This window comes from Ceratina calcarata, unplaced genomic scaffold, assembly GCF_001652005.2.
Source record: "Ceratina calcarata isolate Rehan_Ccalc_2016 unplaced genomic scaffold, ASM165200v1 scaffold260.2, whole genome shotgun sequence".
NCBI lineage: Eukaryota > Metazoa > Arthropoda > Insecta > Hymenoptera > Apidae > Ceratina > Ceratina calcarata.
In genome coordinates this window covers 70,441-90,555 of record NW_017148113.1, presented here as the reverse complement: position 1 = coordinate 90,555, position 20,115 = coordinate 70,441, and the positions used below count along the sequence as shown (strand labels likewise).

The following is a 20,115-nucleotide window of genomic DNA, read 5'->3' as shown; positions in this document are numbered from 1 at the left end:
ATTGCACTTTCTTATAATGGTAGATCAGAAATACTTTTCATGTAGCTTCATAGTTGCACTGCACTTCCTGTTTGAGATTCTTCTAATTCATCTTGCAATTCGTTTTCCAGTTCTTTTGGAGACTCAACGCTTGAACTGATGTCACTCAACAAGCACGATGGTACTTTCTCAAAGCTCTGTACTGACTCTTCTTCCTGAACAATTTCCTCCTCTTTCTCTTCCTCCATCTTCTTCTTAATTTTCTTCTCTTTCACAGGTTGAATAAGACCCAAACATCCCATAGCGTATTTGCAATCAATGTCGTCGAGCTATAAAATATACAATCATTTTAATTAACGTATAGTTACACTGTATTTAATTATCATGATTTTATAAATACTTCTGATGCGGTGTAATCAACGGCATTGACGATGTCTTCGGTTTCTAGTATCTCCAAAAGCGTCTGGAGCATACTCGGCCCCATGCAACCGAGGCATTGATTCTTACTATAAGCCTCTTCCGCTACCTTTAAATTTAAACGTTTTAGACACGAGGAAATTAAGTCAATTATCAATTAGCATACTTGCAAAGCCTCGTTCAGAAAACTGCTAGCTCTATTTAAAATATCCTTCAACGTTTCCATTTTTCCCTCTTGTTCATGTATCGTCTCTAGCAATCGTTTATTTTCTTCTCTGGCTTTAACGACGTTCTTCTCGCACTCCTTCAAGTCTACGTTCAGTATTTCATCTTTTCGTTTGATTATATCTTCCAAAATTGCTTGCATTGTACTTAAACGGGTGTTGGATCTCTCCACATCTGTGTAACGCGCTAACAACAGTTGGAATTCCTGTAAAATGAATTTTATTTTATATCGACGATCAATAAGATTCTCCAGGAGATCGTCTGTTCTCACTTCAACGATTTGGTGGATAGCGTTTCGTTGCTTCAACGTTTTTTTTAACACGATCTCCGTCTCGGTTTCGAATAACTCGCACTTCAACCTCAACGTCTGTTCAGTCTTCTTACGCTCAACGTTCACCGTTTCTAATTCTCTGTTGTTCTTCATTAATTTATCGAGATCACGATTCAGCGCGACGTTCTCGCGAATCGTACGGTTCATCACGTCGGTTATTCTTAAAGTGATCGCTGTGAGGAGCCTTTCTGATAATATCTGCAAATGTTCCTTCATCTCCTTTTGCAACCTGCTCGTTACAAGACAAACTTCTTAATAAGTAAAAATAAAAACGGAATCTGCATAGAGAAATGAAAGGTACATCGCTTTTCCAACTACTACAGATTTCTCGGCTTCGTAGAGCTGTTCTTTGTGCCGTTTCTCTTGTTCAGCCATTTCCTGTTCCTGGTTCTCAAATTTCTGTATTAAATCCAGTCGCGCTAATCGCCAATCCTCCAACGCATTCAATTTTCCAGCTGATGTGAAATATAACAAATTATAATTATAGCACCAAGGAGAGATAACTGTGGATTTTAAAGTAAGGTCAGTAGTACAGTTCACCGGCTAGTTTAACTTCAGCGCTGAGATTGTTCTCCATCGTGCGATACTCTTGGTCCATCGCTTCCTCTTTCTTTTTATAAGCTGCCAGCTCCTCTTTCCGTAATTCTTCCAAGGCAGTGAGCCTCTCGGAAAGTTCTCTGGACTCCTCGATCTTCTCTTCCAAAGTCCTTTTCAAATAGGCGATTATATCTGCGCGGTCCTCTTCCAATTTTTGAAATTTCCCTTTCGTAGCTTCGGCATCCAGCTCCAGTTCCTCATTTCGACTCCTCAAACTAATTCAATCTGATTAATGAATCCATCGGTTTGTGAAATAATCAGAAAATTCACCGTGCCAGCTGTCTGTTGAGGTCGACGATCTCCTGCTCGTAGGAGAGGGTCTCCCTCTCGTCGACACATTTCTTCTTCACCTTCTTCTTTTTGCTCTTTCTCCTCCTCGATCTTGACCGTTGCATTTTTCAACCAGGTTTCATGAACGATTTCAAATCTCTTCTCATCGCATCACGATATCGGTCAGAGCGTAATTCTTGTTGAATCAATATTAGAACAACTCCACGGTGACCAGAAAGGGATTTGATATTATTTCGTAACATCGTATCATTTAATAAAGTTTGTAAAAATAATGCTTAATACAAATAAAACAGAATACTATTTAAATTCTATTACTAAGTAATACTAGTTAAGTTCTTGAGACGTCAAAGTCTATAATGGCACGTGGAACGAAGACGTCTCCCAGACGTCATTGTATGTCATGTGGTTAAGAATAGTAATAAAGCTTTATTAATATCTAATAATAAATAATACATATCTCAACATTGTATGGGGTGTCGTTTGTACGTATTTTATACAGGTATTCACTATTCTCAGAATAATTATTTGCAAAATGAAACTAAATATCGTAGAGAATAACTTGCTTATATTTTTATCTAATATCGTTACGGTTTTATGTTTTATAAAAAACTTACCTGACGATACGGAATATATTTGTCAATCATAAAGATTCACTCGCAAACGTATCCGTATGTATCACCTTGACACGTGCACACGCATGAACATAAAAATATACTGGAAGTTAATTTATATCAGAGACTTTCTCTCTGTTTATATACAGGAATATATATATTTAATACTCTAGAAATACGGAAACAATCTATTATGTAGAAAGTGAAAGGACGATGCATCCCTTCATAGTTTCCAAACTTCTTTACATACATGCGTGTATAAAAACCAAAAATCGTTTAGAATTTCAAAAGAAAAACATATGTATATGTATATGTATATGTATATGATCATCGAATTCAGATTTATAATAAAATAAATACAAATCGATTACGCGTACCCGGTGGCTACAAAAATCATTTTTCATTCAACAACCAAGCGATACTTTCACTCTCTATATTTGGACCCAACGAATTGATAACGCAAATGCTTGAAACGAGCTCGAACGATTTTTATAACCACCACGAGATCTATACACACTCACATAAAACTCTGAAGTACAAAACGTTCACGTAAAACCTGTCTCGCTGACTATCTTGTGCAAAATAAGGTGGTTCAATGAAAACAACGCTGTCTGTATGCACTCAGGTGCATGTATTTACGAACCATCAGTAACAAATTTTCGTTCGATCTAAAAGACAACGGAAAAAAAGAAAATAGGAGGAGGGAGTAAAGTAATTAGTAAAGAAACTAGTTAATCCTAGGTGGGGGCGGTGGTTGTGGCCTGCGGAAGTAGATGATCAAGCTGAGCACGCCGGTGAAAAATCCTATCAGATACAAGTCCCAGTTCTGTCCCAGTAACTGGTCCCATTTATTCAGATGATCGACCAGGCTGAACTCTTGCAAGTAATCCAAACCGAAGAGGAACGATAGCTTGATCAGGGCCAACGCGACGGGTATTCTTGCGTCTGGACTGGCTTCGGCTGCGAGATCGTAGCACCGTTTAGCTAAATGACGGTCCTTTGCCAAGCCCAAACCGCGTTCGTGCATGTAACCGAGATTGAACATCGCTTGAGCATTGTGCTGTTGTTCGGAGGCTGACCGGTAATGACTAGCCGCCGCCTCGTAATCTACTTTCGTGCCTCTGCCATAGTAATGAGCGTCTCCCAATTTGACCTGCAACAAACAATTGTACAATTTTTATTATAATTAAGATGATCGGTACAAGGCTCCTGGAAGTGCAAACTACTAATAATCGTACCTGAGCGGCGGAATATCCTTGAGCAGCTGCTCTAGCCCACAGAGCAAGCGCTCTAACTAATCCTTCTTCCTCGGTTAGTATTGTGGTCTCTCCTTTGTCGAGTATAAACGCGGCGTTGCTCTGTGCAACCTCGTATCCCATTTCCGCGAGGAGAGCATAATTAACGAACGCCTCGTTTATTCTGCCTTCTCTATAATCCGCATGAGCGACCATCAATTGGTCGCTCCATTTTCCCCTCTCGGCGACGTTCTTCAGAAGCTCGACGGCAGTCGGACAGCTGCGCATCATCCCAGTACCGGTAGCGTGCATTTGCGCCAAGTTGTAGAATGCCAGTACATGCCCGGACTGGCTGGCCAGATTGTAGTACTTGTTAGCTACTTTGTAATCCTGTCTCACTCCTACACCACCTGTTGATATCGAAAAGATCATAAAAATTGTATGGGAAATCGTCGAGTTTGGGAAACTTACTGAAATACATGTTGCCGAGTTGAAGCTGTCCGTCGACCCATCCTTGCTCGGCAGCTTGGCTGAAATATTGAAGAGCCTTCGCGGTGTCTCTCTCAACGCCTCTTGCGTGAAGATACATGATACCCAAGCCGCTCTGTCCGACAGGATTGCCGAGCTCGGCGGCTTTCTTAAAGTACTTATACGCTGTTTCGTTATCTTGCTTCACTATGTCGCTACCTTCTAAGTAGATCTATAAAAGAAAAACCGTACGTACAATAGAGCTGAACAACGATTCACGATGATCGATTCCTACCTTTCCGAGAAACGCCATGGCGAGAGGGTTTCCAGCATCGGCAGCGTGTTGAAAATATTGCAATGCCCTTTCGTGGTCGAGCGGTACACCTCGTCCGCCTTGATAATGCAACTGGCCGAGCCCCACCTGAGCCTGTATATCCCCTTTCTTCGCCAGTAACTGATAATACTCGATCAAGTCTTGATCAAAGATTCCCGAGCTGTACGCTGGATTCTCCTGTTCGTCCAACAGCCTGACTCTCTGAACGACCGGACCGCCGCTCAGAGAGACTTCGTCCGCGACTTTGTCGGCCACTTTACGATAAAAGTCGAGAGCTCTCTCGCATGAAGCCGGCGTTGTGATTCCGGCCCAATAGCGATAGCCCGAAGCCATTTGTGCGCGGCTGTCTCCGCCGAGAGCTGCTACCGTGTAATGAAGCAGTGCTTTTGCCTGTGAAGCGTTCACCCCGCCTAATCCTGTCGCGTATAGAAAGCCCATGCCCTGAAAAGATCATATTAATCATCATGTATAAGGAAATGTTTTTATAAATTTTTACCATATGAGCAGACGGTAGACCCGTCTCGGCAAGCTCCTTAAAAGTCTTGTAAGCTGCTGGGATGTCTTGGGCCGGAGTGCCGTACGGGATTCCCAATAACTGAGCCCATGCTAACATAGACCGAGCCTCGCGATGTCCAAGGATCGCAGCAGACGTCAACAACTTGTAAGCTTCCGCTTTATTCGACCGCGTAGCGTTCAACAGACTCTGTGCTTTCCTAAATATTTGCTCCGCTGCAATAATTTGTGAAACACTCCAGAGATTATTTTATTCAACGTCCGGAGCACGTTGCACTTACCTTCTTGTTGCTCCGGAGTGAGCGGTTCCTCCGCCTCCTCGGTCAGAAGTTCCAGTTGTCCTTCCTCGTTCCATGCTTCGAGGTCCTCTTCCTCGATCTTTATATTACTATTTGGTAAATCAATATTCTTAGTCTGAGCTATCATCGCTTTCATCCATACATTTCTCATAACAGGACTATCGTCCTTATTTTTCGAATCACTCTCATCATCTTCCTTTCTGTTTATAATCTTGTCGTTAGTAAATACTTCGGCGTCTGGCACTATCTTTAGGAGGGCATCGCGTAAAGCTTCAAAGCGCTTCAAATCCACCTCTTCTTCTGCTTCCTCCTCGGAGGTGTCCGACCGCTTCTTGGACACCTCGCTAGCGACCGACATCACCAGCAACAGTAAAATAAACTCTTTTCTCAGCTTCATTTTGCCGATCGTGTTTTGATCGTGCTTCTATCAATCAGCTGGTACGAACAAAACTATCAATTAATTAATTATTTATCATTTGTAATCGTGTACACACGTACAGCGTACCGTAACCAAAACCGCATCGCGGTGATCCTTAACGTAAACTAAACGTTTTAGAAACTGCCATTCAGCACAAGGACCGATAAAAAAATTTCAAACTTCACTTGACACAACAACCACTGATTGCGCGTATTAATTACAGAAACTGTCTTATACATACGATATCTCGTCTTATAACCTAGGACCACTCGACGATGCGAAAAACGAAGAATTTGACGCTTGGATTCAGTTTACTTCCTTACCGTTAATGCAAGCAGCTCGGCGATGATATTCTCGACATCATCTTCGAATATCTGTACTGTTCTGTTCGAGTTTTCGTGGTTGAAATACGACGTTACGTCATTAAGACACGTCAACGCACATCTTCGGTTTATCGCGTGTACGATTACCCGTGCTCGTCGCCCGAAAAATACTATTTACCCATGCTAAAACGGTCGGCGGACCGATAATTTCCCCGCGACTACTGGTCAACAAAGTGTGTTCGTTCGGTTAACAATCGACGGATCAGCTGTTTCCCGATCGGCTTCGAGAATTTCGCTTGCTACGTCTACGTCGTCGTTCCCCGTGGCGTCGTATAAGTGGTGAATTTGGCCTCGAGTTCTCGACCATAAATTTGTTATTTCCAGCAAAAGAGCGAACCGATAACCGGCCGAAATCGCAGGAGCAGCATCGTTGACGATGACACGCTATAATTTGTACACTTTTGCATGCTAATTTATTCAGATCGTTCTGTAACATAACCTGGATGCACACGCTTTGTACGTTAGACAAATCTTTTTTTCATACTGAACCTGAATCTCGTGTATCTCGCTACGAAGTAGTGATAGCATAACAATCGTTCGCAAGATTCTCACATAAATGTTGATTAACGCGATACATCTGTGACGGTATTCATACTTGACATGATTACATGCAGATTGACATTCATTATCATACAATTGTTAATTTCATATTTTCGTTCTATCCTCAGTGTTTGGATTTTTATTCCCTGAAAAAATGGTAGACTTACAAGGGAAAGATAAAGGTAATATTTCGCTGCCGGAAAAATTGCAATCGTACGAGTCAGCCGAGGACCCTAGACAAAAAGGACAGCCAACGATTATCAACACGCAAAGAGCATTTTACGACATAAAAGTCGCGGATATTGATAATAAAATACATAGGTTCAAAATAAGACAGCAATTCCTGAACTCCTGCTCTTTTATTCTGTTACGAAAGTGGTACACTTGAAACATGCAGGCTGGAGGATAGGAATGAAGAGCTGCTGCAAGATATTGAGAATGCGAGCGAAGTTTTCGCGGCAGCGGACGCAGAAACAGCTGAGGAAATCGAAAATTTGAAGAAACAACTTACGGCCCAGACAAACTCGTTAGAAAACCTGAAAGAGAGGATCAGTACGTTGGAACAAAGTCGCGAGGACGACAAACAATCCTTGGAGCATAAAATCAAATTGTTCGATGAGAAGTATAAGAAAAAGAAAGTTGAATTAGTTTCTCAACTGAAAGTCTTAAGTAACAATACATTTCCCTTACATGTTTCCTTGTCTCCGCGATATCCTTTCCCCTTGGTAAAAAGAAACTGATCTTTAGACGCTAGGATAAATGTATTGGACGATTTTAAGAAGGTACAAAAGCCTTTGGGTGAGAAGCTCAAGGAAAATGAGGAGCTGATGGTGGAGAATGAAAAGAAAATGAAAGAAACTATGCTGAGTATTGATAGAAGGATCGAATTCGATAAAGAAATGTATTCGTCTTTCAACAGTTTTATAATTTATGTCGAATTGATCATAGAATGATGTTCGTTCAGACTGAAGAATGAAATGTACGATTGCCTTCTCGATTTGGCGGCCCAGTTTCAAGTAGAGACTAACAAACACATAAGTAAGCCAAATCAGAGGCTAATGAGAGAGAATATTATGTTGAAGAATGAATTGTTAGTAATCAGTGATGAGGTGGATTCGAAAATGGAAGCACAAGTTGATCTTAAGTAATATTTTCAATACGCGGGTACCAATTAAGCTTCTTTGAGCTAAAGAATTCTTGGTTTGATTGTATAGAATTAACGTCGTCGAGCACAGAAGAAAAATTGATGAGGAGACTTCGTTTTTTCGAAGAAAATTGGTAATCGCTAAAGTGCAGGAACAGGTGTTGCAGCATTTAAAGAAAAAGCTTCAGAAAGCAAAGGATTTCCTATCGACTATTAATATACCCGATCCTGGTGCTGAAGAGAAGTACCTACTGCTGATAGACAAGGCTCGTGAAGAGGAGCACGAAGCAAAATTCCAGTTTTCGTCAATGAAAGCTTTGCTTCATAAGGAAAGAACGAAACTCACCTATTCTGGATACATACTCAGGAGATTGGAGTGCAAAATAAAAGCGCTTGTTGAAACGATTTATGATTTGAAGTATACCGTAATATGTTTGCTCAAGGTACAATTTCTGATCTTAATTATTGTTTAATTTGTATATCGAATACTACGTAGTTTTAAATAACTTTCAGTACCCTTCTGCCCGAAAAGACTTAATAACGTTGAGCTGCATTGAATTGTTTATATTCCTCAGAGACATACTTGTTAAAGGCGAATCGAAATTCCGAAGTTATATTATTAGATCGTATGTAGCAATAACAGTCGCAATTTTCTTAACATAACTCGTATATTAAAAAAATTATTAATGAAATTAAGGTCAGAATCAATACCCCGAGAATTAGAATCTGTCACAGACATAGCAGTTCCTCCTGAAGGTATCGATTTCGAGATAAAGATAGATTTCAAAAAGGAATCAGTTGAAGGGAGTACAAAGAAAGTAAAGATTGCTCTTAAAAATCGTGCGTGGGTTGTGAAAGTATGCTGAGAAATTAAATTTATCTCCTAGACGGAGGAAAGTACAGACGTGGAGGAGGAAAAAGAAATATCTACGGAAAGCGGTATGACCCCAGATATCGATATTGGAAAAGATATCGGATCTATTTTGGATCTGCAAATGGACTATGAATTGTTCGAAGACGTGGAATACGAAGGAGAATCATTGCTAGACGTGATTGACGAATAATATTTATTTACAAAGTCCTTATATCGCTACTTACAGATCTAAATTATTTTACATTAGGCAGCACGATCTTATGGTCCGGCTTTATAAAACGCTTGACTTTCGGTTTGTCTCGCGACCTGTAAACATAACAAAATCGATTAAACGTAAACTCATTACGCCTTTTACTCAAGTCGCAATTAATTAATTCTGTACTTACAACTTGAGGTTGGAAGGAGCAACGATATTTCTCTGTTGAAGAGACTTGAACCTGTCCTTCAACAGATTATTAGTTGCTTCGGTATTTCGTAAATTGCCGGACAACTCGCTTGCTAATTTGAACTCCTGTTCTAACGGTTCGAATTTAACTCTGCTGAGCGTTTTAGTACCTATCGCGTGCTGCGCCTTCTTCTTTAATCGCTTCTCCTTCAGGATTGTTGATTTCTTCTCTTTGGCAGCTAATTGTCTGTCCATTAATTTCAATCTGTATATATCTGAAATTTTCTTTTTCTCTACTTTCTCCTTCTGCTTTTCAAGTTGCAATGCTTTCTGCTCTTTCTGCTTGCGCCTCTGCACTCTCGTCTTTTTCATATTTCTAACTGGTGGATTTACAGACTTCACTGTCGGGTCATTATCTTCGTTTTCAGTGTCTGGATTGTCCTCTGGCTTCAGACCTTCAGACATTTCTTGTATATAGTTCTTCTCTTTTTCCTTTTGAGAAACCTAAAGTACAATTTTGATTAGACAATCATGTATCTTTAAAATTATAGTACTGTAGAAGTTACCTTTTTAAACATCTTCGTGGTAACTCTGTCCAAGTGTTTCTCTTCCTTTATCAATTCCATTTCCTTCTGTGCTATTTCATGCAACAACTTCTGATGATCCTCGAAGGAAGGATTGTAAGATGTTCCTGGATGAGGAAGCTCAACTGCTGGGATAGCTGAAGGTTTCTTGCGCAGAGAAATTGGCAACTTCTTCTTCTTTGCTCCAAAGTGTGTCAGTGTGTGTTTGATCGTGCTAGAAGCCAGCCAATCTGTATCAACGATTTCCTTGTTCTCCTCTTTCCATGTATCATTGTCGAACTGTCCCCTCTTTGCTTCTTTCAATCTCTCCTCTCGTTTCATTGCTGCAATCATCTTATTCTTCAATCTAAGCCTATCTTTCTGCTTCAAAATACCCTTGGACCTCATAATGGCTTCCTTCCTTAAAACGAGCGCGTTTTTCCTTTCCTCTTTGGTCCTCACGCGATTTCTCTTCGCTATCGGATCCGGCACAGCCGATTGAGGCTTCAAGATACTGAAACATCTTGCTTCCTTGGATTTCAACAATTCTCTGCGTACTTTCTTCGGAAGAATTTCAGGAGTTTTAGAAACTATGAATAACTCCGAGTCCTTACGAGATTCGAAAGAGCCTAATCTCTCCTCCTGTCGCGTATCTTCTAAAAACTTCTCAACATCTTTCGTGTCCACGTGTTTGCGCCATGCCTTCTTGTTCTTCTTGGAAACTTTCCGTTTCTTCGTACTAACAGCAGTCATTTCGAGTTACTGGCTCACTCGCAGTTTGAAGACAACGTGACAATCACTTTGGTTAAGTTTCGTTTATATCGTCAGGATGGAAATGAACCTGGGGAAAGCGGCTACGTACAGCTAGTAACCACGAAACCGAGCCAGCTATGTGCATGTGTTAGTTTCCCCTACGTCTGAATAAATAGTTACTGATGTAATTTTATTTTGAAATTGAATGTAAAGGGAATGTGAAAATACAGGAACGGTGTAATTTATAAAAATAATAAACGTTATTCGTTCATTGTATCATTTACTTATTATTTAATCAATTATTAGGTTAATTAACATTTTAGAACGTTTTAATTATAATGATTTTGGTGTGGGGGCTGTGTGCAGGGCAGCAGGACTCTCTGGTATCGTCTTATGCGTGGTACGCATGCACATGGCGAGAGCCGTTATGATCTGACTCCGGATTCCAAAACCCTTTGCTCCCATATAATAAAATTTACTGAACCGTTATGATGAGGCAGGTATGGAGCTCTACCTCCAAGAAATGATAAACGCTGATTAACGATTGCACAGGATCGTTTATTCTGATGGCGAAAAGGCCCGCGTACAATGTCTGTATAAAATGGCGAACCTCGTGGTCGCTTACAAGTACGATCGCCACGCGTGGCTAGAAATTTTGAGCTCGATACAAAAGATATCGATTCGCTTCGATTCGTCGTTTAATCACTATTCGTAATAGTAATCCGCGAGGGCGGATGCGCGTCGGATATCAACGATTGATTCGGATACGGCGGAACGCGGCTTAGGTAAGACGTGTATTTGTAACGCGAACGTGCGTTCTCGATGATGCGTTAACGAGGACTGTTAACCGTTGAGGAGTTTGAACGGCTAAGGAAGAAGCCTACATTGGTTTAACGCAAGGGCGTAAAACTCCCTAGATATGTTGGCGCAGTGACGCCACATTGGGGTTGCTCGCGGCGCCATCTAGCGTTCACGGCTGCGAACCCGTTTTTCTCTCTGGTGCAGCAATATTGGAGCCAAGAATTTTCGCTTTTAACAAGAAATTTCGTTTTTCCTCAATAACTCCTAAACCCTTGCAGATACGCGAAAAGTGCATACGACCTTTCTTGTAGATCAGATCGTCCTCTACAAGAAAGGCACCCTAACGACCCCCCTACGTCCATCCGTTCGGGAGTTATTGAGGAAAAACGAAAATNCATTCCCTTTACATTCAATTTCAAAATAATCATTTCAATCCGGCTTAATCATTGTTCACAGTTCTCATGCAGATTCGTCCGTTTCACGTGTTGCGTACGCGCGTATATATACACACGCTTGGATCACCTGTGGTCGGACATAAGGCTGGCCACAACAGCAGCGAAAAAGTTGTACTTACCGATGGCTGTCATCGCTTTTTCTGACAGATGTTTTTACGTGCTCAATCACGCGAGTTTCGCCCCGTCCTAACAGATTCCGAATCCAGCGACTATCCCGCCTCGAGGACAGTGTTCGTGAACCCTGTACCGTCGCGATAATCTGTGCGACCGAGTTTGGACCGGACCGGAGGAGCGTGCTTGTTGTTCAAAAAGTTTCAAGGGTGCGTCATCAGAATTCCGAGGATCGCGGATCAACTCGCGCGTGTAAAAAAGATCGGTTGTGAAAAAACGAAAAAGGGGGTGGACGAGAGTAATAAAAGAAGTGCGGAACGGGATCGCATCAGTGCCGATTAAGAGAGAGAGAGACAGAGACTGAAAACAAAGGGTATGGCGAAAACGTATGATTATTTGTTCAAGTTGTTGCTGATTGGTGACTCAGGGGTCGGGAAGACGTGCGTCCTCTTCAGGTTCTCCGAGGATGCTTTCAACACGACCTTCATCTCGACCATTGGTAAGGACACCTTTTTTCGTCTCCCCCCTGGCTCCCCTGTGTCGTTCACTGTCCTCATCTTCCTCCTCCTCCTCCTCCTCCTCCTCTTCCTACTACACCTTCTGCTTTTTTATTCACTGCCGCACGGCTCGATTTCAATGGTAGCGATCGTTCCTTTTCATGTACTTTAGATACGATCCAGGTCGAAAGATCAATCGTTAATGGATTGCCCTTGAAAGAGATCCTTTCATCCCAAGAAGTCAAATCGTACTGCGTGAATTTCTGGTCTTATGCAACGCAACAATTGTTTATAACCAGCCTGATCATTTCTTATTTCTTCTTGTTACTTTGTTATTATTTGTAATTCAAGCTCGGGTGGCCTAATTATCCTCTGTACTCATTCATTGTTTGTACACCAAATACAAATCGTTTCTTTCTATACGCCACGATCCTTCATCTCGTTCACGTCCTGCTTGTTTACCTCCACTTGAGTATGCACAACTTATATTAAGCACGTGTACGCACTCTATTTATGTATTTTACGACATATTCCTGCAACACCACAATGCATACAATAATAGTATTGTTACATATGCACCTCGTCTCACAACTGTATTTAGATTTATCAAGTTTACAAGCTTTTAAACTAAATCTTTACTGTCATCACATATCAATTAAATGAAAAAGATGTTGTATCAATAAATGAAATACGATCTATTAGGTATATCGTATTACTCGATGACTAGCCACTTTATATTTCATTTTTTAGTAGATATTATTTACTAGATAATTACAAGTGGCAACATATAATCACTTCTCGATATAACATTATCTATTTTTTATCAAAGTATAAAACTAGTCCATGCAATTATTAAGGTCAGCTTACTATATCTGTTTCTACAACATATATTTAGAGTTTAAGGATTGAAATAGATTTAGTTATTATTGTTTCCTCCGAGTACAAAAAGCAACGTCGGTAAAACAATACTGAGCAATGTGAAGAGCACATCTATTATATTTTTAGTTAACAACTAGCATCCCTTATCTGAAAGTATTTGGCTTGCGAACATCTTGAAGCCTAAAAGTTTTACTGAACGTATAGCAGATCTTTGAGAAATCAACTATAATAGTTTGTATCATTGAACTGAATTCATATATGCATAGTTGCTTGATCATTCGTAGCTCGTTTTATTTGCAAACGTAATACTTTGCAAGTATTCCTGTAATGATTTACTTTCGTAGCGATCTACATTCGATTAGCCCTTGATTTACGTTACGAACTTTCTTTATGCTTACAGGAATTGATTTTAAAATAAGAACAATAGAATTAGACGGCAAGAAAATAAAACTACAAATATGGTAAGTGTTGTATAATCGTCGTACGTAGGTAGATTTATTTTTAAATTAATGTAGAGTTCGTTCATGATCGTTTCCATGTTCTGATCAAAGCATTTTGTTTCTTGAAGGGATACAGCTGGCCAGGAAAGGTTTCGTACGATAACGACGGCGTACTATCGCGGTGCGATGGGCATAATGTTGGTCTACGACGTGACCAACGAGAAGAGTTTCGAGAATATAAAGAACTGGATAAGGAACATCGAGGAGAACGCGTCGGCCGACGTTGAAAAGATGTTGCTTGGCAACAAGTGCGAGCTCACGGAGAAGAGACAAGTCTCGAAAGAGCGAGGGGAGCAACTCGCCGTCGAATACGGTATCAAATTCATGGAGACCTCGGCCAAGTCCAGCATTAACGTCGAGGAGGCCTTCTACACCCTCGCGCGGGACATTAAGGCTAAGATGGAAAAGAAATTGGTAATGCTCTCATTTTCTTTTCCCAATCTGTCGCTTCCTTCTTCGTTTGAAAGAGATAAAAGTAATTTGAACTCGTGTATTCATCTTCTAAACGGTGGAGGTTCCTAATCTGAGTCCAGTTAATTTCAGTGAATTTCACATCAGATGTTATACACGTTTAGATACATACATATAATTTTAGATGCTTTCACAGATCTGTCCTAGCGAATAGTTTCGCATTGATTAACCACCGTTTCTTTGTTTCCTGTGTCTGTTTCTCTGTGTGTTGGTGCGGGTCTGTCTCGGCAGAAGGTAACTCTTCCTCTCTCTATATATATTTTGCACGATCATCTGTCGTATCGTCATCTCGCCGCGTTGCACTTTGAAACAGAAACTCACCGTAACCAGCGTCAACTAACAATTCATGTCTAATTGCCGTGATGTAATTGCTCCTCGCTTTATTTCTTTCTGTTGGTTCAAATGATACTTAATACTCATTATATAACATTTTTTTTGCAACTTTCTGTTCGCCACTCGTTATGCAACAATTCGCGTAGAAGCCACACGTGCTGACATAATCGCGTTCGTCTCGCCTGCCTTTTGTCGTGCATGCCCTTAAATTCTGAAACTTCGACTCTACCGTGAGAGAGATTCAACATGAATTTCAACCAGAATATTATTTGTTAATGTCGATTTGCCAGTTCTCGAGCTGTGATGTAGATTAATTGGTTTGGATTTGGAAACAGGAGGCATCGAATCCACCGAAGGGCGGCGGACATCAGCTGAAAGCATCCGAGCCACAGAGGAAGCCACCAAGTTGGCTCGCGCGATGCTCTATACTCTGACCCATCAGCCGGCGCATCCTCGACCGTCACCCTCCAACTTTTATCTTCGGTCTCCGTCGCTCGCCGATGCACGACGCCGCGAGTAATTCTGTGATTTTACTCCTTGACGGCCACCTTCGTTTCCCTCCGTCGCTGCCGGTCACCCTTTTTTACTGATTCAAATCTGATAGGGGGTCTTTTTATCCTGGAGGAGGAACTCTCTCTCTCTCTCTCTCTCTCTCTCTCTCTCTCTCTCTCTGTTTCTTTCACTCGCTCGCTCACTCTTTGCCCAGTCTAGTTACCCAAAAAGAAAATCTTTCCCACGCAAAATAATCGCGAATTGTGATAATTTTTGATAATTTTTTAAAACGACGCTCATTCAGAAGAACACATCGCTAACAAATAGTTTGCAAGTTGTCGCGTTCGAGCAAAATCTAATGGAGTCTCGTAACACGTTGCGCGAAAGTCTTTTTAGAACGATCTAGATTGTAAATCGTGAACTGCGCGCGTGTGATTCTATAATTTCTGTTTAGCGTACAACTAACTGATGTAACGTATAGAGTACGCGTACACAAGCTTCGCTGTGAATGAAAGTAATAATCGTCGACAAGCCAGGAAGGACACGTTCCCAAGCAATAAATCGTTGAACCGTTTTTTACGCGTTTGACCTGTGTATCTTAGAAGTATCTATTTCTCTCCGTCTGTTTCTCCGTTCTCGTCTGCACAATTGTACTAGCAACTTTGTGCTTGTATTTTATAAAAGGAAAATCTGACAATTGTTCGGAAAAGTAAGTGAAACGTTCGAAGGTAGGAAGGAAGGCGTTGGACACTTCACGGTTCGAATATAACAAATTGTAAGTGTTCATCGTTACCATCGGTTCATACTCCGGCGTCTTCCTCTCTTCGTTCTTCGATGTTCCAGTTTTCAAAGACTTTTGTCACTCGTATTTTTTACTAGAGCGCGTAGAGACGGCGGAAACGCGCGGCGTGTTTGTGAGGATTTTGTGTTCCGTGTGTCGTGCATACGCCAAGTTTCTCCTCCACGTTCACGATCAAGGGGTACGACGATTCTTTTTTTTTTAATTGTTTTATTTAAAAGGAACGAACACCGGTACGAGGAAAAAAAGGAATGACGAGAAAGGGAAGAGATTTCTCCGCACGTCGAACGAGAAATCTCTTCCTTGTTCGAATCGATTCGTTTCTGATTCGTTTGTAAGACACATGTGCAAAATGGGGGTGCGGATAGGTGAACAATGGGCGGTCATTTTTTATATATAAATATATAAATAAATATATAAATATATTATATATATATATACATACACACATCGTCAAGTTAGCTTTTTCACCGGATCGAGGATTGAACTCTTTGTTGATTAATTCGTGTTAATCGATTAGCGCAAATTCATTTGGATACGACTCGGTCAAGAGAAGGTTTCTTTCGATTTCTTTTTTATTTCTCCCTTCTATCGTTGAAGCAATCTAACTATAATTGATTAATAATGGAACACGGACCTCGTCCACGTTCGAAACGCTTGTTATAATAGTTTTTCATCTCCCGGGCGAACAGACTGGCTATCCTTTTTCCTTTTTACAATCGTAAACCAGAGGAAAAGGGAGTCCCTCTCTGTGTTTCCGACTTATACTTAAAAATATACAATTATTATAATACATTTTATATCAATCCTATTTCGTCTGTTTTTATTGTTGACACCCGCCTTTTCCTTTGACGTCGGTGAACGATTCTATCTCATTGTTATCAATTAATTACGCGGTTTCATTCGTAGTGTATTATTTATATGATTCACTCCTTTTCCTTAATGTAGCGGATAGATACACGGCGCTGTGTGAAAATGCGAACTTTTGATTTCGGTTCTGAATGGTGGGACAAATTGAGAATACGGCAACGAAGTTAAACGGCTAACCGACATAATCACGAAACCGCGAACAAGGGTGGCGTTGTATATATACACGAACAAAACAAATTATTAGTAATTTTTTAAACACACGTTTTATAACGATAAGCAATGTAACTTTGTTTCGAGATAAAGACCTTCGTCGCATTAATTATCAGATGTAAACGAAATATACTGGAAAGGAAATAAACATTGGTAATCATCGAATTCACTGTTCCTCATTGTATCTTCTGATTAATTTTGTATTTTTGTTAAATCGATGGATAATTCGTCGAGAGTATGGTTTAACTTATCTTCAAACGGCGCCGAATCGCGTAATCTCGCTTTCAATTGCGCCAACATTTCTTTCAACTGGAAGAATGATGAATACAATAATTAATGTAAAACTAATGGCGCATGATGATTGTACCTTGAAACGTAGATTCTCTATTTCTGGATGCAATTGAGATTGGTTGCTCGTTTCGCACGGAGAGAGTGCAAGTAATTTATTTTGCAAATGTTTTATCTCCTCTTTATACTTCTTGTTAATCGCATACGAACAGAGTCCGTAAGTTTGCAATCGTTTATTAAACTGTATAACATTCATGGCACTGTCCATCAAATATTTTTGTTCTTTCGAAAGTTTCTCAATGTTCCTAAAATAGAATCTTTGACAGTATTTTTTTTAAAAATCATTATTCTATTTCTTACAAGTCGACATTGGCAACGACTTTCTCATTCTCATTTTTAAAATCTGTTAGCGCCTGTTCGAGCTTCTCCCTCTGCTGTGTTTCCCGCCGTAACGCATATTCCAAACTGTCGACGTTAAATTTATACTTTGACGCTTCCGTGTGGAAAAACAAGACTTCCTTCTTCAGTTCGTCGCGTTCCTTCGACACGATTTCATAGCTGGTCGACAGATTCGACCGTTCAATGCTGTCGCGCATTTTCTCTTCCTCTAAACGATTGATTGTGTCCGACGTGATCTTCAAACGAGTCCTGAGTTCGCCGGATATCTTTTCTTCCGTTTGTAGCAAAGAAGTTTTAGTGCAAAGCTCCGAACGCGCCAGCAGCAATTCTTTCTCAAGATTGTCTAACTGCGCCTGACAACGGTAAAAACAAATGAACATCTTTAATTGTTTCACTGCTCTGTTTGACCAGACAACCATACAGCGATGGTTGCATATTTGAAAGATGATTTTACATTGAAAGATATAAAAAACGTGCGTACCGTTTTTCGTTGAAGCTCGTAAAGGACTTCGCGAAGATTTTTGTTGAAGAGGACGATGTCCGGTGCGTTAGATCGTACACTCTTCATTCTTAACAACGATGTGATTTGATTTACCCGGAGTTGAATTACAGTGATACTAGCGCCATTTTGATACTATCGATTTAACGAGCAAAGATCGGTGATTGAGAAAAATTCAGAACAGGACTTATATATTGAATTTATTGACATATCATAAAAATATACTATTGTTGTATAAAATAATTTAATTAATGACTGTCCATGAATTGAATATCTGAGAGTAATAAAACTGTGTTTGGTAATGGCCTTGGTTGCGGGCTTAACACTGTAAATGTCTGCCTCTCGACATCGACGTTCGTCCTGAAAATGAAAAGAATCAGCCATCGTTCGAAGAACAATCATAGAATGATTGTAATTGAAAAATATTTACACGCAAACGAATCCGGCGACATTGGTCTGCACCACGTCGTCTTCAGGTGAATCAGCGAAAGATACAGATAATAAATGATGAAGGAGGTTCGGCCCAGGCGTGACAGCTACCAATTTCGTTAAATTATCCTCCGCCTTCATTCCCAACGGCATACACGAGGCTGGAAGTACCGGAGCTCCAATTTTATATAACCTAGCCTCGCTCCACTTCACTTCAAAGCTGTGGGGATAGAGCGGCGTCCTGGAACCGTAGAAATACTCTCTGACGCTCTGATCCCTGGCCTCTGTTCTCTGTACTTGACTCCTCTCGACAACACCTCCGCTTTTCGGCAGGAGCACTACTCTGACGAAATCCGGCATGTCTCTGACTAATTCGTTATAAAGTCTCTCTTGGTCCAATACTAGAATCGCGTCTACTTCGAACGCCTGAGCCGCGTGAGTCAACAATTTGTATCCTTCTCCTTTCACCCAGCCGCAAGTATTTATCACGATACCAGACATTCTCGCTTTCTTGTTTGCTTGCAGCCTGTCGGAACAGACCTCAGCCAAACGCGTTACGAGTAAATTGTAAAGAGCTATATTAGCCTGAGGCGTTTTATGTCCGAAATGAAAGACTAGGGGAGCTTGCTGGCTGAAACCGTCGACCACGTTCGAAGGACGTTCCACCAGCAATGCTCCGACGGTGCCCGGAATTGCTATGTGGCCCTGGCCCACGTCCAAGTCCACGAAGATGGGTCTGCGACCCATCCTGACCGCGTAATTTAACAGGAGCCTGCAGAGTGTCGATTTTCCCACGTCGGAAGGACCTACTACCATAGTTATCGGTCCTCTGGTGTCGTCCTTTTCTGCTGCTTCCCTCAGTCTTTCCATCGCCGCGTGACAGTTTAAATAAATACCCATCGGAGTCTCTTTAGCCACGTAGCTGACGTCGGTTTTCCCCACGAGTTCCACTGTGCATCCTTGCCAGGTGAAAACCGCTACCTTAGCACCGGCTGTGAATTCATACTTCCTTCCTTTAACCAGCTCCGTACCGAATACTTCCGCGAGTCCAGTTTTTAACTTGAAGATCAATCGACGTTTGAATTAATCATTGAAAGGAAAAATGATGTAGTAAATACCTGATATGGCATCCGCGTACCTCGACTGTTACTTTCTCGTTTTTCGTTTCAACTTCGAAACGCAATTCGCAGTCCGGGTCCAATTTGAACTCTTGCGTCTGAGTCTTCTCGTCAGTCATTTTCCAGTTTGAAAAATACTAGCCTCACGCGTCAATTGTTTCGACGATAGTTCCGCCTTGTTTACGACTCGTGTATCCTAACCTATGCACGGTACGATATCGAAGAACAGGTTTTTCAGAACACGACAGACGATGTCACTGATTGCATAAGGAAATTATAATTGAAAATCGTTATTTTATCATATAATGACTTATTATGTCAATTGTATTTCGTGTTATTGGTGTTCTCTCATGGAACGCCGATGTGTTAGTACCGACGTAAATGAAGTCACTCAGGATGTATCCTATCAGAATACATTGTTATCAGTATCATTGTCATTATAACGAGATAAATTCTGTTCACTGGTAAACAAATATCAGCTGATTTAAGTGAATGACCCACAGAATGAATCATTCGAGATGGATACATTTATTTATATAACTCCTTTATAATTGTGTATATACAAACGTTGCACGATTCGAAATTCGTTGTAGCGTTGCCTAAA

General features: G+C 40.9%; 7 protein-coding genes across 11 annotated transcripts; 2 read left to right on the top strand and 5 right to left on the bottom strand.

Annotated features, from left to right (window-relative positions):
• Positions 1 to 44: 44 nt before the first annotated feature.
• LOC108623346 (golgin subfamily A member 4) lies at positions 45 to 1,974 on the bottom strand. Its single transcript, XM_018021790.2, has 7 exons — positions 1,820 to 1,974; positions 1,493 to 1,764; positions 1,254 to 1,407; positions 893 to 1,181; positions 563 to 826; positions 380 to 505; positions 45 to 308 (listed from the first exon to the last, which is right to left on the bottom strand). Exons 1-7 carry the CDS (start codon positions 1,942 to 1,944, stop codon positions 48 to 50), a joined length of 1,491 nt encoding a protein of 496 aa, XP_017877279.1. The 5' UTR covers positions 1,945 to 1,974; the 3' UTR covers positions 45 to 47.
• A 1,087-nt stretch (positions 1,975 to 3,061) lies between these two features.
• On the bottom strand, positions 3,062 to 6,389 carry Hrd3 (HMG-coA reductase degradation 3). 2 transcript variants are annotated; one of them, XM_018021780.2, is made up of 7 exons: positions 6,042 to 6,389; positions 5,283 to 5,750; positions 4,985 to 5,217; positions 4,450 to 4,929; positions 4,158 to 4,386; positions 3,690 to 4,096; positions 3,062 to 3,604 (listed from the first exon to the last, which is right to left on the bottom strand). In XM_018021780.2, exons 2-7 carry the CDS (start codon positions 5,695 to 5,697, stop codon positions 3,179 to 3,181), a joined length of 2,190 nt encoding a protein of 729 aa, XP_017877269.1. In that variant the 5' UTR covers positions 5,698 to 5,750; positions 6,042 to 6,389; the 3' UTR covers positions 3,062 to 3,178. The 2 variants fall into 2 exon arrangements, with proteins under 2 accessions (XP_017877269.1, XP_017877268.1); XM_018021779.2 differs by having other exon boundaries at positions 5,283 to 5,735; positions 6,042 to 6,388.
• Positions 6,390 to 6,449: 60 nt separating this feature from the next.
• On the top strand, positions 6,450 to 9,013 carry LOC108623343 (uncharacterized). 2 transcript variants are annotated; one of them, XM_026812158.1, is made up of 9 exons: positions 6,450 to 6,557; positions 6,770 to 6,962; positions 7,039 to 7,310; positions 7,389 to 7,542; positions 7,606 to 7,785; positions 7,856 to 8,228; positions 8,299 to 8,411; positions 8,483 to 8,603; positions 8,673 to 9,013. In XM_026812158.1, exons 1-9 carry the CDS (start codon positions 6,545 to 6,547, stop codon positions 8,847 to 8,849), a joined length of 1,596 nt encoding a protein of 531 aa, XP_026667959.1. In that variant the 5' UTR covers positions 6,450 to 6,544; the 3' UTR covers positions 8,850 to 9,013. The 2 variants fall into 2 exon arrangements, 1 of the variants encoding a protein (XP_026667959.1); XR_003388950.1 differs by lacking the exons at positions 7,039 to 7,310; positions 7,389 to 7,542; positions 7,606 to 7,785; ... (2 more) ...; positions 8,483 to 8,603; positions 8,673 to 9,013 and having other exon boundaries at positions 6,450 to 6,686; positions 6,770 to 6,861.
• On the bottom strand, positions 8,839 to 10,560 carry LOC108623342 (ribosome biogenesis protein NOP53). The gene is made up of 3 exons (XM_018021781.2): positions 9,611 to 10,560; positions 9,046 to 9,548; positions 8,839 to 8,965 (listed from the first exon to the last, which is right to left on the bottom strand). The coding sequence occupies exons 1-3, from the start codon at positions 10,358 to 10,360 to the stop codon at positions 8,893 to 8,895; spliced, it is 1,326 nt and encodes a 441-aa protein (XP_017877270.1). The 5' UTR covers positions 10,361 to 10,560; the 3' UTR covers positions 8,839 to 8,892.
• A 1,056-nt stretch (positions 10,561 to 11,616) lies between these two features.
• On the top strand, positions 11,617 to 16,943 carry Rab8 (RAS oncogene family member Rab8). 2 transcript variants are annotated; one of them, XM_018021774.2, is made up of 5 exons: positions 11,617 to 12,226; positions 13,504 to 13,564; positions 13,672 to 14,017; positions 14,306 to 14,308; positions 14,743 to 16,943. In XM_018021774.2, the coding sequence occupies exons 1-5, from the start codon at positions 12,103 to 12,105 to the stop codon at positions 14,839 to 14,841; spliced, it is 633 nt and encodes a 210-aa protein (XP_017877263.1). In that variant the 5' UTR covers positions 11,617 to 12,102; the 3' UTR covers positions 14,842 to 16,943. The 2 variants fall into 2 exon arrangements, with proteins under 2 accessions (XP_017877263.1, XP_017877264.1); XM_018021775.2 differs by lacking the exon at positions 14,306 to 14,308.
• A 10-nt stretch (positions 16,944 to 16,953) lies between these two features.
• On the bottom strand, positions 16,954 to 18,055 carry LOC108623315 (uncharacterized). Its single transcript, XM_018021740.2, has 4 exons — positions 17,947 to 18,055; positions 17,427 to 17,818; positions 17,146 to 17,371; positions 16,954 to 17,087 (listed from the first exon to the last, which is right to left on the bottom strand). Exons 1-4 carry the CDS (start codon positions 18,031 to 18,033, stop codon positions 16,971 to 16,973), a joined length of 822 nt encoding a protein of 273 aa, XP_017877229.1. The 5' UTR covers positions 18,034 to 18,055; the 3' UTR covers positions 16,954 to 16,970.
• Positions 18,056 to 18,147: 92 nt separating this feature from the next.
• cbc (protein CLP1 homolog) lies at positions 18,148 to 20,079 on the bottom strand. Of its 2 annotated transcripts, none has more exons than XM_018021771.2 (3): positions 19,532 to 20,079; positions 18,395 to 19,452; positions 18,148 to 18,324 (listed from the first exon to the last, which is right to left on the bottom strand). In XM_018021771.2, the coding sequence occupies exons 1-3, from the start codon at positions 19,628 to 19,630 to the stop codon at positions 18,213 to 18,215; spliced, it is 1,269 nt and encodes a 422-aa protein (XP_017877260.1). In that variant the 5' UTR covers positions 19,631 to 20,079; the 3' UTR covers positions 18,148 to 18,212. The 2 variants fall into 2 exon arrangements, with proteins under 2 accessions (XP_017877260.1, XP_017877262.1); XM_018021773.2 differs by having other exon boundaries at positions 19,512 to 19,601.
• Between the last annotated feature and the right edge of the window lie 36 nt (positions 20,080 to 20,115).

What these genes read in the sequence shown, in the direction of transcription:
- LOC108623346 (XM_018021790.2), bottom strand. Translation starts at nt 1,944, where the DNA reads ATGCAACGGTCAAGATCGAGGAGGAGAAAGAGCAAAAAGAAGAAGGTG. An exon ending in CTCAACAGACAGCTGGCACG is followed by an intron (nt 1,765 to 1,819) that starts GTGAATTTTCTG and finishes AGATTGAATTAG; the next exon opens with TTTGAGGAGTCGAAATGAGG. An exon ending in TTGATTACACCGCATCAGAA is followed by an intron (nt 309 to 379) that starts GTATTTATAAAA and finishes TATATTTTATAG; the next exon opens with CTCGACGACATTGATTGCAA.
- Hrd3 (XM_018021780.2), bottom strand. Translation starts at nt 5,697, where the DNA reads ATGAAGCTGAGAAAAGAGTTTATTTTACTGTTGCTGGTGATGTCGGTC. An exon ending in GTCTACCGTCTGCTCATATG is followed by an intron (nt 4,930 to 4,984) that starts GTAAAAATTTAT and finishes TGATCTTTTCAG; the next exon opens with GGCATGGGCTTTCTATACGC. An exon ending in CCATGGCGTTTCTCGGAAAG is followed by an intron (nt 4,387 to 4,449) that starts GTAGGAATCGAT and finishes TTTCTTTTATAG; the next exon opens with ATCTACTTAGAAGGTAGCGA.
- LOC108623343 (XM_026812158.1), top strand. An exon ending in ATTGATAATAAAATACATAG is followed by an intron (nt 6,963 to 7,038) that starts GTTCAAAATAAG and finishes TGAAACATGCAG; the next exon opens with GCTGGAGGATAGGAATGAAG. An exon ending in TTCTCAACTGAAAGTCTTAA is followed by an intron (nt 7,311 to 7,388) that starts GTAACAATACAT and finishes ACTGATCTTTAG; the next exon opens with ACGCTAGGATAAATGTATTG.
- LOC108623342 (XM_018021781.2), bottom strand. Translation starts at nt 10,360, where the DNA reads ATGACTGCTGTTAGTACGAAGAAACGGAAAGTTTCCAAGAAGAACAAG. An exon ending in CCACGAAGATGTTTAAAAAG is followed by an intron (nt 9,549 to 9,610) that starts GTAACTTCTACA and finishes ATTGTACTTTAG; the next exon opens with GTTTCTCAAAAGGAAAAAGA. An exon ending in GCTCCTTCCAACCTCAAGTT is followed by an intron (nt 8,966 to 9,045) that starts GTAAGTACAGAA and finishes TTATGTTTACAG; the next exon opens with GTCGCGAGACAAACCGAAAG.
- Rab8 (XM_018021774.2), top strand. Translation starts at nt 12,103, where the DNA reads ATGGCGAAAACGTATGATTATTTGTTCAAGTTGTTGCTGATTGGTGAC. An exon ending in GACCTTCATCTCGACCATTG is followed by an intron (nt 12,227 to 13,503) that starts GTAAGGACACCT and finishes TTATGCTTACAG; the next exon opens with GAATTGATTTTAAAATAAGA. An exon ending in AAAATAAAACTACAAATATG is followed by an intron (nt 13,565 to 13,671) that starts GTAAGTGTTGTA and finishes TGTTTCTTGAAG; the next exon opens with GGATACAGCTGGCCAGGAAA.
- LOC108623315 (XM_018021740.2), bottom strand. Translation starts at nt 18,033, where the DNA reads ATGAAGAGTGTACGATCTAACGCACCGGACATCGTCCTCTTCAACAAA. An exon ending in GTCGTTGCCAATGTCGACTT is followed by an intron (nt 17,372 to 17,426) that starts GTAAGAAATAGA and finishes ATTCTATTTTAG; the next exon opens with GAACATTGAGAAACTTTCGA. An exon ending in TAGAGAATCTACGTTTCAAG is followed by an intron (nt 17,088 to 17,145) that starts GTACAATCATCA and finishes TCATTCTTCCAG; the next exon opens with TTGAAAGAAATGTTGGCGCA.
- cbc (XM_018021771.2), bottom strand. Translation starts at nt 19,630, where the DNA reads ATGACTGACGAGAAGACTCAGACGCAAGAGTTCAAATTGGACCCGGAC. An exon ending in ACGAGAAAGTAACAGTCGAG is followed by an intron (nt 19,453 to 19,531) that starts GTACGCGGATGC and finishes TTGATCTTCAAG; the next exon opens with TTAAAAACTGGACTCGCGGA. An exon ending in GTCGCCGGATTCGTTTGCGT is followed by an intron (nt 18,325 to 18,394) that starts GTAAATATTTTT and finishes TTTCATTTTCAG; the next exon opens with GACGAACGTCGATGTCGAGA.